This window comes from Coregonus clupeaformis, chromosome 30 (genome assembly GCF_020615455.1).
Source record: "Coregonus clupeaformis isolate EN_2021a chromosome 30, ASM2061545v1, whole genome shotgun sequence".
Lineage (NCBI taxonomy): Eukaryota > Metazoa > Chordata > Actinopteri > Salmoniformes > Salmonidae > Coregonus > Coregonus clupeaformis.
The window spans coordinates 30,716,619-30,732,770 of NC_059221.1; the positions used below are offsets into that span (position 1 = coordinate 30,716,619).

At 42.5% G+C, this 16,152-nt stretch overlaps 2 protein-coding genes across 5 annotated transcripts in view; one reads left to right on the plus strand and one right to left on the minus strand.

Moving 5' to 3' along the window:
• The window catches only part of scube3 (signal peptide, CUB domain, EGF-like 3), a 94,478-nt gene extending 91,325 nt beyond the window's left edge, over positions 1-3,153 (plus strand). For all 4 annotated transcript variants that reach the window (XM_041856275.2, XM_041856276.2, XM_041856278.2 and 1 more), the window contains one exon: positions 42-3,153. In XM_041856275.2, coding sequence (XP_041712209.1) covers positions 42-194 — 153 coding nt within the window. In that variant the 3' untranslated portion in view covers positions 195-3,153. The remainder of the gene's footprint in view (positions 1-41) is intronic.
• Positions 3,154-6,450: 3,297 nt separating this feature from the next.
• LOC121546467 (SH3 domain-containing protein C23A1.17-like) lies at positions 6,451-9,230 on the minus strand. Its single transcript, XM_041857738.2, has 2 exons — positions 9,067-9,230; positions 6,451-8,890 (listed from the first exon to the last, which is right to left on the minus strand). The coding sequence occupies exons 1-2, from the start codon at positions 9,194-9,196 to the stop codon at positions 7,137-7,139; spliced, it is 1,884 nt and encodes a 627-aa protein (XP_041713672.2). The 5' UTR covers positions 9,197-9,230; the 3' UTR covers positions 6,451-7,136.
• Positions 9,231-16,152: the final 6,922 nt, after the last annotated feature.

The following is a 16,152-nucleotide window of genomic DNA, read 5'->3' on the forward strand; positions in this document are numbered from 1 at the left end:
AATTGTTTAAGTGTGCTGTGTTGTTGTCTTCTTCCTATCAGGATAAAAAGCTGATTAAAACTCTCTTCGACGTGCTGGCCCACCCAAACAACTACTTCAAGTACACCACTCGGGAGTCCAACGAGATGCTGCCGCGCTCCTTCATACGCCTCATAAGCAGCAAAGTCTCCGGCTTCTTGCGACCATATAAGTAGTTGCCACACCAAACCCCGCCCCTAAAGCACCAGACCCCGCCCCCTCGTACAGGCCAAACACCGAACTCTCACAGGACTTTAAACAAGTTGACAAAATTACTATTTTTTCTTCTATTTTTTCAAACTGTAGGCTTTGACGACACACTTCACTATGCAGTCTCATATGTTGATCTTCTTCATCTGTTTGGTTTTAAGCCGTTTCATTTCCTCCAAAACCATACAGTCTCTGAAGTCAACCAACTTGAGTCAAAGTACAGTACAGGCTGTCTTGCTCATCTCTTCTTTCTGAATATTTATCACCACTACAATATGTTGGTGTCTTTCTTAGTTTTTTTGCTGTTGTCATTCATGTTTCTATTAGCATATATGACCTTGTATGTCATTTTCACAGCAATCCCCAATGAGAAGGATGTGTGCGTATTTCAGATGACGCATGTTAAGTCTGTGTTGACAAAATGGACAACGGTAGTGGCATTTATGTCAGACAAGAAGAAGGATGTTACAAGGGTAATATGTTTGTCACATTTGTTTAGAGCTGGAACGGAGTTATCGTAAATGTGCTTTAATAAATAGTATTTCACTTGAGTTCCAGCTTCAGCTCTATCCATGCCAGGACGAGTCTGTTTTGATAAATGTATAACCTTTTGTAGATCTATATCCTCCATGAACACTCCTCAAGGAGAAGGACCTGTCAGTTTCATGTCATAGTTACATTCCACAACATTCAAAGCCTTACTATATTTGAGCTCTTAGAGCAACTTCTTGTTAAGGTATTACTGTTAAAACAGTTATTCTATGTTTTTTTTCTTCTTTCCAGATTGTATAACTGTCTGTTCCCTACCTTCAGACATTTTCTGTTATTCTATGTCCAAGTTAACTTAACAAAGCGCATACAATGTAGTTTATAATTTTTTCCAGAACGTGATGGACATTTTGGAAAATAAATAGAAAACTAGATTTGTGAAAGCCACAGGAGAGAGAGAGAGAAATATCTCTATGTCTCTGTGGACCATGACTGGTGAGGGAGAGACAGAGAGACGTTTTAATTAAGGGACACGCCTCTGTGATACAGACAATGTCTTTGTTGGACACGACTCTGTGAGAGAGAGACAGAGAAATGTCTTTGTTGGACACGACTCTGTGAGAGAGAGACAGAGAAATGTCTTTGAGGGACATACGTTTGCTGCTTCTTTTAAAAAGGTCACTTTAATTATTCAATCTCAAGTTCTCTTTCTGGTGTTTTCTGACCTCGCATCACACTAATAGTCCATTGCTTTAATACAGGGGTGTCAAACTCATTTTGCTCCGGGGGCCGCATTCGGTCTTCAACAAGGTCCGGAGGGCCGCACTGAATTGTTTAAATATTTTTTTTGCTGTCAAAAATTTCAAAATATTGTCCTCTATCGATCGTTTTGGGAATTTTCAATGCTCCCTGACTGTCTAGTGATTATTAGCGATCTGGACACAGTCAAGAAACTGTATGAATATAGGTCCATTATCATTTCTACACAGTTTCAATTTGGTTTTAGTCATTTTAACGTTTATGTTTTTATTGTTTTACTCAAACCACCCGCGGGCCGGATTGGACCTCCTCACAGGCTGTATGTTTGACACTCCTGCTTTAATATAAAATAAAGTTGAGAGAGATGCATCATAAATACAATTCTACCACCTGTCCTCATGTAAATTGATAGTCACATCACATTTGTCTCTTCATCCGTGGACTACCAACCAATTTTATTGAATTTGTCTTTCAATCTTGTAAATAATGAAAATAAATTTGATGAGGATTGAATCCTTTTAATCCTAATTAACTTGAGCAGGACCCCAAACTATTTTCCACCCATGTCCTCTTCACCCTCTCCCTAATCCAAGGACCCCAGCCAGCCCCCTTCCTTCCCAAACGCCCATGTCAGATTCTGTCCCAATAAGACCAGCTCTTCCAAAGACTGCCTGCACGGCAGGCCAAGTTATTATCTTGTGCACTAGATCTAGAGCCTGTCATCCTACCTTTGTTGTATAAGTGCAATGAATTAAGTCTCCATTGTGTTACTCCTCTCTCTGTGTCCAGAGAAATACTACAAAACAATGTTTAAATCTGCCAACACATATTGAGAACATATTATTGGATCTCCTAGGGTTGTGAATAAAGTTCAGCATCCCACTACAATAATGTTGAAATACCAATATAGTTGATCAATACAATAATATTGCAATTTAATTATTGCTAACAATTGCATTGTCAATGTAAAAGCTGATGACAATGATAACAAGTAATCCTAACACTCTCAAACCCTCGTTGAAGACAAATAAATATATTACTGCTCCTAAACATCATATGGATTTCCCTTGCAAACTCTGATGGTTAGTTGTTTTTCAGGTTTTTTTTTTGTATATAAAAGAGAAATTAAACAGTGTAAACAGTAAAAGCTACTGTACATGACCTTTAGATAGTTGTAAGCACATGTGCTTATGGATAAGGGAAAGGGATTTTGACCACATTGCTAAATTGTAAGACAAGGGTGGCCTAGCTTTGCAAACCTCATACGAGGAACTGTTTAATACACGTCACACATAATGCCATTATCTGTATCCCTTTGAATGTTTCCAAAAAAAGCCTAGCTACATTTATGGTTTTCTTAAGTTGCCATTAGTATTTATATCATCCTGTTTGCTTTTTAATTTCAGCATTTCGATGTCAATAGCAACAGTCCATAGCGCTCACTGCTCCCACATACCCCAACACACCATTCCCTCTCTCCTTCATCATCCTCCCTCTGTCCCTGCAACCTGAACACATCATATGTTTCTGTTTTGTAGTTTTTTTTAAAAACATGCGTTTGCTATGATGTATCATAGAGTTGATAATGGTATTTGCACTTGAAAATTGTTATTGCTCATGTAAAAATGTCTGGATTTTGTATTGTCTTTTTAAATGAATGGAATTGGTGTTCTTACATTTCTTGTAGCTCTCGTTTGTTCTTTAAAATGCTCGTCCACTGTGTTCAACCCATAAAGATGAAGATGCACACGTACATGTAACTTTATCAACAGTTAAAAAAAAAGTAAAAAAAATAAGTGTATGTACAGAGGTGAAATGAAAACACTTATCAAAATAAACATACTGTAATTGAGTTTAATTTCAAATATTATTTGATGTCTTAAGGTAGTCATTTTCTTTAAAGATGTGTATGAGACTGAGGACATCTCAGTCAATAACCATTTCTTAAAATCAATCAATAAGGGGTGTGTCAGGTAGTATTTTGTGTACTGGGTTAGGGTACTGGTCTTTCTGACTGACCCTTGAAACTGGGACAAGAAAATCCTTCTCGCATCAATTTAATCCAAAATTGTACTGAGATTGTATGCAGTGCTGTAGAATTTAATTTATGGCTGGATCCACTACGTATCGCGGAAGATCTGATTTAAAATGTAAAGGTAATTTCCGATTGAGCCGACATATGCAATGTTTACTGTGAATGCAGTCTCTGCGAACATTGCCTTAAAATTTCTATCGAGCTATAACGTGGATCTTCCGTGATACAGTGGCGAAAAAAAGTATTTAGTCAGCCACCAATTGTGCAAGTTCTCCCACTTAAAAAGATGAGAGAGGCCTGTAATTTTCATCATAGGTACACATCAACTATGACAGACAAATTGAGAAGAAAAAAAAATCCAGAAAATCACATTGTAGGATTTTTAATGAATTTATTTGCAAATTATGGTGGAAAATAAGTATTTGGTCACCTACAAACAAGCAAGATTTCTGGCTCTCACAGACCTGTAACTTCTTCTTTAAGAGGCTCCTCTGTCCTCCACTCGTTACCTGTATTAATGGCACCTGTTTGAACTTGTTATCAGTATAAAAGACACCTGTCCACAACCTCAAACAGTCACACTCCAAACTCCACTATGGCCAAGACCAAAGAGCTGTCAAAGGACACCAGAAACAAAATTGTAGACCTGCACCAGGCTGGGAAGACTGAATCTGCAATAGGTAAGCAGCTTGGTTTGAAGAAATTAACTGTGGGAGCAATTATTAGGAAATGGAAGACATACAAGACCACTGATAATCTCCCTCGATCTGGGGCTCCACGCAAGATCTCAACCCGTGGGGTCAAAATGATCACAAGAACGGTGAGCAAAAATCCCAGAACCACACGGGGGGACCTAGTGAATGACCTGTAGAGAGCTGGGACCAAAGTAACAAAGCCTACCATCAGTAACACACTACGCCGCCAGGGACTCAAATCCTGCAGTGCCAGACGTGTCCCCCCTGCTTAAGCCAGTACATGTCCAGGCCCATCTGAAGTTTGCTAGAGTGCATTTGGATGATCCAGAAGAGGATTGGGAGAATGTCATATGGTCAGATGAAACCAAAATAGAACTTTTGGTAAAAACTCAACTCGTCGTGTTTGGAGGACAAAGAATGCTGAGTTGCATCCAAAGAACACCATACCTACTGTGAAGCATGGGGGTGGAAACATCATGCTTTGGGGCTGTTTTTCTGCAAAGGGACCAGGACGACTGATCCGTGTAAAGGAAAGAATGAATGGGGCCATGTATCGTGAGATTGAGTGAAAACCTCCTTCCATCAGCAAGGGCATTGAAGATGAAACGTGGCTGGGTCTTTCAGCATGACAATGATCCCAAACACACCGCCCGGGCAACGAAGGAGTGGCTTCGTAAGAAGCATTTCAAGGTCCTGGAGTGGCCTAGCCAGTCTCCAGATCTCAACCCCATAGAAAATCTTTGGAGGGAGTTGAAAGTCCGTGTTGCCCAGCGACAGCCCCAAAACATCACTGCTCTAGAGGAGATCTGCATGGAGGAATGGGCCAAAATACCAGCAACAGTGTGTGAAAACCTTGTGAAGACTTACAGAAAACGTTTGACCTGTGTCATTGCCAACAAAGGGTATATAACAAAGTATTGAGAAACTTTTGTTATTGACCAAATACTTATTTTCCACCATAATTTGCAAATAAATTCATAAAAAATCCTACAATGTGATTTTCTGGATTTTCTTCTCTCATTTTGTCTGTCATAGTTGACGTGTACCTATGATGAAAATTACAGGCCTCTCTCATCTTTTTAAGTGGGAGAACTTGCACAATTGGTGGCTGACTAAATACTTTTTTCCCCCACTGTACTTATGTGATACAGATTGAATCCAGCCCTAATACACATTGTCAAAATGCTACGGTGAGCAGCTATATTTAGTACCCCTTAATAACAAGGGTGTGTAAACCATGTTTAAAATTTGAATCACAAATCTTTCTAAATGATAAACCATTGAATCAAGTCATACAGAGCTTGAACAATAATAGATGGAATAGAAAGGTTGTTGCAGCACAGAAAGGTTGATATGAGTTAATGAAAGGTTCCTCCAGTTTTGTGTCACATCCATTGGACCAACCATTTCATATTATATAGCACTATACCATACTCATCACGTTAAAAGTGTTGTATAAATTTAAGAGTTCATATGAAGATAGTTTCAAGGTTTATTCTCTATTTACAAACCAAACCATTGACATGGTTTAGAAAGTCCTGCCACGGGTAACACTTAATGAACCACTTCTGATTCAGAGGGGTTGGGTTAAATGCGGAAGACATTTGAATGCCTTTAGTTGTGCAACTGACTAGGCATTCCCTTTCCCTTGTCTTTCAATTCTAAATGCTATGCTAACAGTTTGAGTGTGATGGCCCTGTGTAGCTCAGTTGGTAGAGCATGGCGTTTGCAAAGCCAGGGTTGTGGGTTCGATTCCCACGGGGGGCCAGTATGAAAAATGTATGTACTCACTAACTGTAAGTCGCTCTGGATAAGAGTGTCTGCTAAAATGACTAAAATGTAAAAAATGAATTTTGACAGACAATGAATAGTAACTACATGAACTGATACAATCTTAGAACCATCAGGAACTCGCTCTCTCAACTAGAAAAACAGTATTTCAATCATCTCTCATGCTTACCACTGACAGACCTATATTGGACATTGTGGCTGCTGCTCAGCAACCAGTTTGTATTGGTTGTGATGTGCGTCACACCTAAAACCATGTTTCAGATTCCTATCACTGACTGGCCACTGACTGACTGAAGCTTCTATCTACGTACTGTACTATAGGCTATGTAGTAGTGAATTTTTCTACCTTTTAATTTGGTTCCATGAAAACTGCCAATCACTACATCAAACAAATTATTTTGACACATTGAATTGAGTCAGAGAGTCAAATTGCAAATCAGCAGCAACATTTATTTACTGGTTGCCATGGTCCTCCAAAAAACAATAACTTTAAGGTGAGGTTAGAGGAATTTTAGGAAGTTAAAACAATGGTATTCTTGTCAAAGGTTACGTGAAAGGAGAAGTTATAAAGGCACATCCCTAACTGTAACAATACCATCAGGTGTATTCGCCATTTGAGAAAACAGATTGTGTATTGGTCTGCCATACAATTTTATAACACACAAACATCCCTACATGGAGTTTATATTATTTTATTTAGAAAATTACTGAATATGTCAAATGAGGTTCACAAACAGCCTTTCATTTACCTACTGTACTGCATACTGTAGTTAGTGTAGTATCTCATAGTAGTATGATACTGTAATCATGATATTCATTAAAAGGCAGTCTTGGGGGTACATACAGCATTTCTATGCAGTAAGAAGGCAAAAAGACACTCCCCTCTATAAATATACACTATAGCTGTCTGTAGAGCCAAGCAATCCTCCATCAATCAAATAGTGCTCCTTGCATATTGCTTCAAAGAAGGCATTTTTATGGGGAGAATAATCTTCCCATAAATGTAAGTGTCCCAGTGACCAAATACTAGAGGAGGGCTTAGTTGTACGGAATCCATATTAAGAACATTCCTCCTCCTCAGAACTCACCCCTCATATGGATTCCGTAATGGTGCAGTTCCATTGCCCCTCTTCATGCCCTCAGTCCCTCAGCAGTCCTAGCTTCTTCAGGGCCTCCCGCCGGGCCTCTCCACTCTTGCTTTTGGGGCAGATGAGCACACTGATGCCATGGGAGCAGGGCAGCTTGTTCTGGGACCCCCCATGACCTGGCTGGGGGTGGGAGGCCTCACCCTGAACATTCACAAAGTCTTTCCCAGTTCCTAGGGAGGCGGGGCGGGGTCTAGAGTTGCGCAGGTCGCCAGGGAACAGTGGGACATTGGGACCTCGGTTAGCCCTGAGGGAGGCATTGCTGGCCATGTAGCTGCTCAGGCCCATGCCAGAGCGCTCCAGAGTGGCTGATCTAACCCTTATGGGAGGGGGAATATGCTTGGGTGGTGAAGGAAGTGTAGCAGGTGAGGGCAGAGGTTTGGCATTGTCACTGAATTGGGCTGGGACTGGGGCTGGGGTAGTGGCTGGGACGGGGACTGGGGCTGGGATTGGGGTAGTGGGAGGGGCTGGGGTAGTCGCTGAAACTGGGGCTGGGACTAGGGCTGGGGTTAGTGCTGGGGCAGGGACTGGGGTAAAGGTGATGGCAGGGACTGGGGTAAGGGTGATGGCTGGGACTGGAGCTGGGGTAAGGATTTGGGCTGAGGCTTTGGTCTGGGTGGCAACCAGGCTGCGAGGAGAAGGAGGGGGTGCACATGACTTCTGGGATTTGGATGAAACTACAGAGTCTCCATCCTCAGTCTTCAGGAGCCCGAGCTTCCGTAGGGCCTCCAAGCGCACCTTATGGGGGTCAATCATCGACCTGTCAATGGGCGAGGGCAGAGAGGGGCCTGGGTGACTGTCTAACTTGTGGAACTTCAGTATGATGTTGTAGGGAAGCCTCTTGGGCTTAGGGGCCACAGCGGGCCGGCTCTTTGGTTCCAGGGCCTCAGTAATGGGGGTGGGTAGGACATCTGAGGGGGAGAGTGGTGCTTGGGTACTGACAGGCAGATCAACATGGGGTTTAGAAGGTGGTGCCTCTTGGGTTCCAGGTGAGGCTGGTGCAGCTCTCTTCATGGAGACCTGCCTGCGTAGCTGCTCCAGCTCACTGTAGGTCAGAGGACCTCTGAGTTCTGCAGGCACTGGAGGATCACTCTCTTCCTCTAGCTCAACATCCCTGAAGTCTGAGGGAGGGGGAATCAGCTTCAGATCCAGCTCAGAGGGAACCTTAATGTTGCACTTCGCAGGCTTGCTGTCTACAGAGACTCCTTTGGGCATGTTGTCCACAGAATCATCTTTGGGTAAATCTGAGGTGGCTGAGGAAGGAGTTGTTTCCGATCCAGAGACTTGAAAATTAACGGCATACTCAAAAGCTTTGGGGTCTGTAGCTAACTCTGGGGTTTTAGACTCAGTGGACAGCACCGGAACTTTTGTGATAGTGGCCAACCCAGGAGCTTTGATGTCAGAAGTCAACTCTGAGGTCTTGGGCACAGTTGCTTTCTTTGGAGCTTTAGGGTCTGTGACTACCTCTGGGACTGTGGGTTCAGTGATTACCTTTGGGGGTTTTAGATCAGTGACTGCCCCTGCGGTACTGGGCTGGGTTGCTACTACTGGGGCTTTGGGCTCAATTGCTGCAGTTGGGACACTGGGCTGTGTGGCTTCCCCTGGAGCCTTGGGATGGGTGGTTGCCCCTGTGGCTTTGATCTGGATACTGGCAAGGCCATTTGCCAGTAGAAGTGGTGTAGGCACTCTGCAGTTCAGAAAGGACTTCTGATCTCTTCCTGAGTCATCATGCTGGAGTTTTGACACATCTAGAAGACACGCAGAAACAGCAGGAATTATTTTACTATAAAATTCTCACAGGTTGCTAAGCTTGGCTCGCACAATCCTGACCCAAAACCTGGACACATTAGTTAGTCTCCTGCATGGGAAAATCCTGATAAAACAACTGCATAGACGTGAACAAACTATTTTTAGTCGTACTCACCCTCCAGTCTAGTCTGTGCCATAGAGAGGTGGCCATGTTTGGCTGCCAGGCTGCTGGGGTCTGGCTCATCATTGGACAGGCCACTGTCCTCCTCCATCTCCAGAGACTCAATGGTGGACTCCAGAAACATGAGGCACGCCCGCTCCTCAATAGAGAGGTGCTCCAGACTGTCATCACTCTACCTCACACACACGCACACCCACACACAAACACAAACACAAAGACGACAAAAAGAAGAAACCCGTAAACATAGACAACCTGGAACTGTAGAGAACAAACAGATTCAGAATAAAATAACAATGCAATTAATTGCTACCCTTTAATCAAGATTACATAACTACTGTATGTAGAACTGTATGACAGCCCAGCTAGCACATAATGTTCTGAGAACCATATGTGGTTGTCCTATGGTTATTTTGTATAGAACCTTCCCACAACTTCTGGGAATGGTGCAGGACAGTTGCTTGGCTTTGGAACATTCTCAGCACATTTAAGGAACTTGACAAAAAAAAAGATATATATTCTTGGTATTTCATTACTTTAACAGAACGTTTCCTAAAAGTTAGAACATGGTTACATTTCATTTGAATTTTGGTAATGTTCTAGGAACGTTCTCTAACTGGTTTGACGTTGAGAATGTTCTCAAATAGTTTAGAGAATGTTAAGAAACAATGTTCTTCTGTGGGAATTTCAGTTCTTCAGCATAATGTTTCCTACAGGTTTCCTCATGGTTCTATTTAAAGTAATGTTCTCAAATTGTTCCAAGAAGGTTAAGAAACAATGTTTTTCTGTGAGAATTTCAGTCCTTCAGAATAACATTTCCTACAGGTTTCCTCATGGTTCTATTTAAAGTAATGTTCTCAAATTGTTCCGAGAACGTTAAGAAAACATTCCATAAAAACCACAAGAAAACTTTGGTAATGTTCAGAGAACGTTCTAAGAATGTTATTTTAAAACATTTACATTCCGTTCTCAGCATCAACAAAACTCTCTCTATCCTCAATCATGTTAAGTGTGTTCAGGTGTGTTGGCCATGCCCCCTAATTGGCAACTCCTGATCTTAATGAGTGCTTATATGGGGTGTGTTTGAATAGACTAAAATTAACAGCTTTGTATGCGTAAAAAAACATGGCATGCTAGCGCCATCCTGGTGGCGCAGTGGATTAATTCCATGGATAGAGAACAGAAGATTATAGGTTTGAATCTCACTGATGCCGTGTCACAATAAAAAATACATGATTAATGCCTAAGGAAATGAATTTCCATCTGTGCTTGAAGTTCAAAAAAGTTAACCCAAAATAAGTTAGCAGTGTTATTAAAACATTCAGTGAAAGTTTTAAGGAAGTTATTAAAAAACCTCCAAATAACCTATCATTTCTGTTCTCAGAGCATTAATAAAACCTCCCAGGAACACTTTCAAGGAACCAGAGGAAAATGTTCTCAGATCCTCCCTGCAACCTAAAAATAAACATTCCCAGAACAGGCGAAATGTTCACTTCTGTTCTCAGAATGTTTAAAAAACAATCAGTTTTACCAGTCAGGAAACGTATGGCTTTGTTCCCACAACCAATGTGAAACCAAAAATATACGTTCCCACAACTTCCAAGGAACCAAATGTGCTAGCTGGGAGGTATGTCTGTGTACAATATATCCTTGTATAAAGTTAGGTGAGGCCTTCAAACTCTTTTGGCTTGGTTTTCAGTTCTTAATAGTCAGTCTATGTGTTGCTTTCAGCTAGGCTGAACAGCACATTGAGGCCCAGTGAGACTGTAGACACAGAGCGGATCAAAGTTACGTTTACCTTTCACACAGCAGGGATGGAATTAGAAATTACCTCAGCACTCCTCCCGGCTAGCTTTTAGCTTTCATCCTATACTGCACTGCCAGAGGAATGTATTGCAGTGGATTTTAGTGAGGGGCCTCTGAACAGCTCTGAAATGAACAGACTGGGTCCTCAAAGCAGTCGCTCTCTCTAATGTCTCTCTCATTCTGTGGAACCCCTCAAAGGCCCCTCTCTGAACAAACATCTGAATCTCTCACCCACAACATGAACAAGCCCTGGAGCCCACTGACTTAGCATTGGGAGACAGTGGTACTACTGTATATAAACATATCAATTTATAGTCAATACATCCATTCCAAGACGGGAGCGAGAAAGGCGCTCTTTCAATTTTTGACACATTGCCTCTAGCTAGATCAATTCCAAAATGTTTACCACAAAGGCAGCAGTGCAGCACATAAACAAAATAAACAATAAACTGGTGAAATCAGGGTCTCAGCTATTCTCCTGGTTAGTGGTTAAGGGTAAAGGGGGAAATAGCTTCTGCACGCACAAAGCCAGAGTTCATGCTGACCACACTGTCATAGCTCCCAGCGCTGTCCATATTGATCAGTGATTCCATGGCAACGCCACCCGGCCACGTGTCACTCTTCGGCATGGCACAGGGACAGCGGGAGGGGCCAGGGCTTCAGGGGGCCTCTGCTAATTGGCTGGAAGTCACAGATGGGGAAGTAACTGGGGGAAAAAAGGAAGGAAATAAATGTTAACACTTGAGGCAAAAATCATCATGATGATCCATTCTGCAGAGCTTCCCTTGTGTAAATTGTGGCATTTCTCTATTACAGCCTATGTGGTTAAAGATTAGGAAATGTTACATACTCATGCTATTGCTTTTAAGCCAGGCCTTTTTTAGCAGTGACAAAGTTTGATCAGTGATATCATGGTAGAGTTCCACAACACACAGCCATCCTCAACGGCAGCAAGACAAATGAGCTGATCGTGGACTACAGGAAACAGAGGGCCGAGCACGCCCCCATCTACATCGACGGGGCTGTAGTGGAGCGGGTTGAGAGCTAAAGTTCCTCGGTGTACACATCACTAAGGAATTATCATGGTCCACACACACCAACACAGTTGTGAAGAAGGCACGACAACGCCTCTTCCCTCAGATCCTCAAAAAGTTCTACAGCTGCACCATTGAAAGCATCTTGACTGGCTGCATCACCACTTGGTATGGCAACTGGTTGTCATCCAACCGCAAGGTGCTACAGAGGGTAGTGCGTACGACCTGTGCTTCTTCATCTGCATTACTTGCTGTTTGGGGTGTTAGGCTGGGTTTCTGTATAGCACTTTGGGACATCTGCTGATGTAAAAAGGGTTTATAAATACATTTGATTGATTGATTGATTGATTGAGTACATCACTGGGGCCGAGCTCCCTGCAATCCAGGACCTCTATATCATGCGGTGTCATAGGAAGGCCCAAAAAATTGTCAAAAGTCATCTAAGTCATAGACTGTTCCCTCTGCTACAGCACGGCAAGCGGTACCGATGCACCAAGTCGGGAATCAACAGGACCCTGAACAGCTTCTATAAGACTGCTAAATAGCCATAAGACTGCTAAATAGTTAACCAAATAGCTACCCGGACTACCTGCATTGACCCCTCTTTGTACCAACTCTTTTGACTCATCACATATGCTGCTGCTACCGCTTATTATCTACCTCAATTACCTTGTACACCTGCACATCAACTCGGTACTGGTACTCCGTATATATAGCCAAGTTATCGTTACTCATTGTGTATTTATTCCTTGTGATTGTGTTATCTTTCTACTATTTTTCTCTCTGCATTGTTGGGAAGAGCCCATAAGTAAGCATTTCACTGTTAATCTACATCTGTTGTTTACGAACCATGTGACAAATCAAATTTGATATCTCTAATACAGTACTGTATATCTGTGTACAGGAGTGACAATAGTATGCCAAACAACAGCTTACAGGCAGGATTATTACATCACCAACACTGTCTCTCTATTTAGCATCTATGTGCCCTTATCCAATAGAGGGATACACGGACAAAGCCCTGGCCAAATCTCAAGCAGTGAGAAAAGGAAAGACTATTATTAGCCTTTGATTCACATTCGGAAAGTATTCAGACCCCTTGACTTTTTCCACATTTGTTTCATTACAGCCTTATTCTAAAATGGATTAAGTATTTTTTTCCCCTCATCAATCTACACACAATACCCCATAATGACAAAGCAAAAACAGGTTTTTAGAATTGTTTGCAAATTTATTAAAAATCAAAAACAGTAATACCTTATTTACATAAGTATTCAGACCCTTTGCTATGAGACTCAGAATTGAGCTTAGGTGCGTCCTGTTTCCATTAATCATCCTTGAGATGTTTCTACAACTTGATTGGAGTCCACCTGTGGGAAATTCAATTGATTGGACATGATTTGGAAAGGCACACACCTGTCTATATAAGGTCCCACAGTTGACAGTGCATTCCAGAGCAAAAACCAAGCCATGAGGTCGAAGGAATTGTCCGCAGAGCTCCGGGACTGGATTGTGTCGAGGCACAGATCATGGAATGGGTACCAAAAAAATTATGCAACATTGAAGGTCCCCAAGAACACAGCGGCCTCCATCATTCTATAATGGAAGAAGTTTGGAACCACCAAGACTCTTCCTAGAGCTGGCCGCCCGGGCCAAACTAAGCAATCGGGGGAGAAGGGCCTTGGTCAAGGAGGTGACCAAGAACCCGATGGCCACTCTGACAAGAGGTCCAGAGTTCCTCTGTGAAGATGGGAGAACCTTCCAGAAGGACAACCATCTCTGCAGCATTCCACCAATCACCCCTTTATGGTAGAGTGGCCAGACAAAAGCCACTCCTCAGTAAAAGGCACAACAGCCCGCTTGGAGTTAGCCAAAAGGCACCTAAAGGACTCTCAGACCATGAGAAACAAGATTCTCTGGTCTGATGAAACCAAGATTGAACTCTTTGGCCTGAATGCCAAGCGTCACGTCTGGAGGAAACCTGGCACGATCCCTACGGTGAAGCATGGTGGTGGCACCATCATGCTGTGGGGATGTTTTCAGTGGCAGGGACTGGGAGACTAGTCAGGATCTAGGGAAAGATGAACGGAGCAAAGTACAGAGAGATCCTTGATGAAAACCTGCTCCAGAGCGCTCAGGACCTCAGACTGGGGCGAAGGTTCACCTTTCAACAGGACAACGACCCTAAGCACACAGCCAAGACAAGGCAGGAGTGGCTTCGGGACAAGTCTCTGAATGTCCTTGAGTGGCCCAGCCAGAGCCCGGACTTAAACCCGATCAAACATCTCTAGAGAGACCTGAAAATAGCTGTGAAGCGACGCTCCCCATCCATCCTGACAGAGCTTGAGAGGATCTGCAGAGAAGAAAGGGAGAAACTCCCCGAATACAGGTGTGCCAAGCTTGTAGCGTCATACCTAAGAAGACTTGAGGCTGTAATCGCTGCCAAAGGTGTTTCAACAAAGTACTAAGTAAAGGGTCTGAATACTTATGTAAATGTTTTCAGTTTTAAATTTTTTATACATTTGCAAAAAATTCTAAAAACCTGTTTTTGCTTTGTCATTACGGGGTATTGTGTGTAGACTGATGAGGGGAAAAAAATATTTAATCAATTTTAGAATAAGGCTGTAACATAACAACATTTGGAAAAAGTCAAGGGACCTGAATACTTTCCGAATGCACTGTATATCTTTAAACTGTAAAGGAGCGTCCGGCATATGGCGTGGTCTTGTTGTGGGCTTAAGCTCCACATGGAGCAAAGACGAGTAAGATCTTTAAACGCACAAGATTCTTAGTCGGGCTAAGCTCCTTCTAAACCTTATCAAGTAGCACTGTGTGAACCCCATCACTCCATGCCAAGCCAGGCCACCAACAACCTGTTGACATCCAGGATATACTGTAGCCAAAATACTGTAGATGTACTAGTGTTGACAAAATATGCATGCAGGTTTTTTTATAGCAATTTCATTAGAACATAAAATATCTAATTACATTTGACCATCAGTTACTATTCAGATTGTTTTCATTCATTTTGCCCAGACATAGAGCTAATGGCCTATACTGTTGCTCAACTCTTTCAGGTGTGTAAGTGGCAATATAACTGTGTTTTATTGACTTCTATCATGAGACCATTTGATTACACATACAGAAGCAGAGAGGAACAGTAATGATAGTGAATTTCCATTGAAGTCTACAGTGCGTTATTTCCACCCAAACCCTGAAGATCCGTCAACAGGCCACACAATGCTGCTGAATTACCTTGGGGTTTGGGTTGGGACAATTATTACATAATATATTAATTACACTAATATTAAGCTATTGCCAAATATATCCTGGCGCTCTGTACAGAATATCACCCCACCCAATGAAACAACGGCAGCTTAAGAAACATGTGGGTCAATATAGGCCACACAGTACGGTGTTGTCAACAACAGATAGTGGGCTTTCTAGTTGGTTCACACAGCATCTCAGGGCTCCCTTGCAGTTAGTCTAGTGGCTGATAATTAGGCCTTCTGCCTGCCCCTCCCGTGAGGACATAATAGTATGAGCAACAGAGTGAAAGAGAATGTCCCAGCACCTCCCTGACCCAGCCTACACACCTACAGGGCGGTAGTGGGAGAGACAGCAGCCTATACTCACTACACCCACCACAGACATTTAATACACCTAGGAATGTCACTTTGCCTACTTCCTTGAAAACATGGTTTGTCATTGAACTAAGCGCCCTGGCTGGCACCCTATGCTCTGATGTAAAGTACCAGTCATAAATTTGGACACACCTCCTCATTCAAGGGTTTGTCTTTATTTTTACATTGTAGAATAATAGTGAAGACATTAAAACTATGAAGTAACACATATGGAATCATGTAGTAACCAAAAAAGTGTTAAACAAATCAAAATATATTTTTTATTGGAGATTCTTCAAATAGCCACCCTTTGCCTTGATGAAAGCTTTGCACACTCTTGGCATTCTCTCAACCAGCTTCACCTGGAATGCTGAGCACTTGTTGGCTGTTTTCCCTTCACTCTGCCGTCCGACTCATCCCAAACCATCTCAATTGGGTTGAGGTCGGGGGATTGTGGAGGCCAGATCATTTGATTCAGCACTCCATCACGCTCCTTCTTGGTAAAATAGCCCTTACACAGCCTGGAGTCATTGTCCTGTTGAAAAACAAATGATAGTCCCACTAAGTCCAAACCAGAAGGGATGGCGTATTGCTGCAGAATGCTGTGGTAGCCATGCTGG

What these genes read in the sequence shown, in the direction of transcription:
- LOC121546467 (XM_041857738.2), bottom strand. Translation starts at nt 9,196, where the DNA reads ATGTTTCTGGAGTCCACCATTGAGTCTCTGGAGATGGAGGAGGACAGT. An exon ending in GGCACAGACTAGACTGGAGG is followed by an intron (nt 8,891 to 9,066) that starts GTGAGTACGACT and finishes CGTGTCTTCTAG; the next exon opens with ATGTGTCAAAACTCCAGCAT.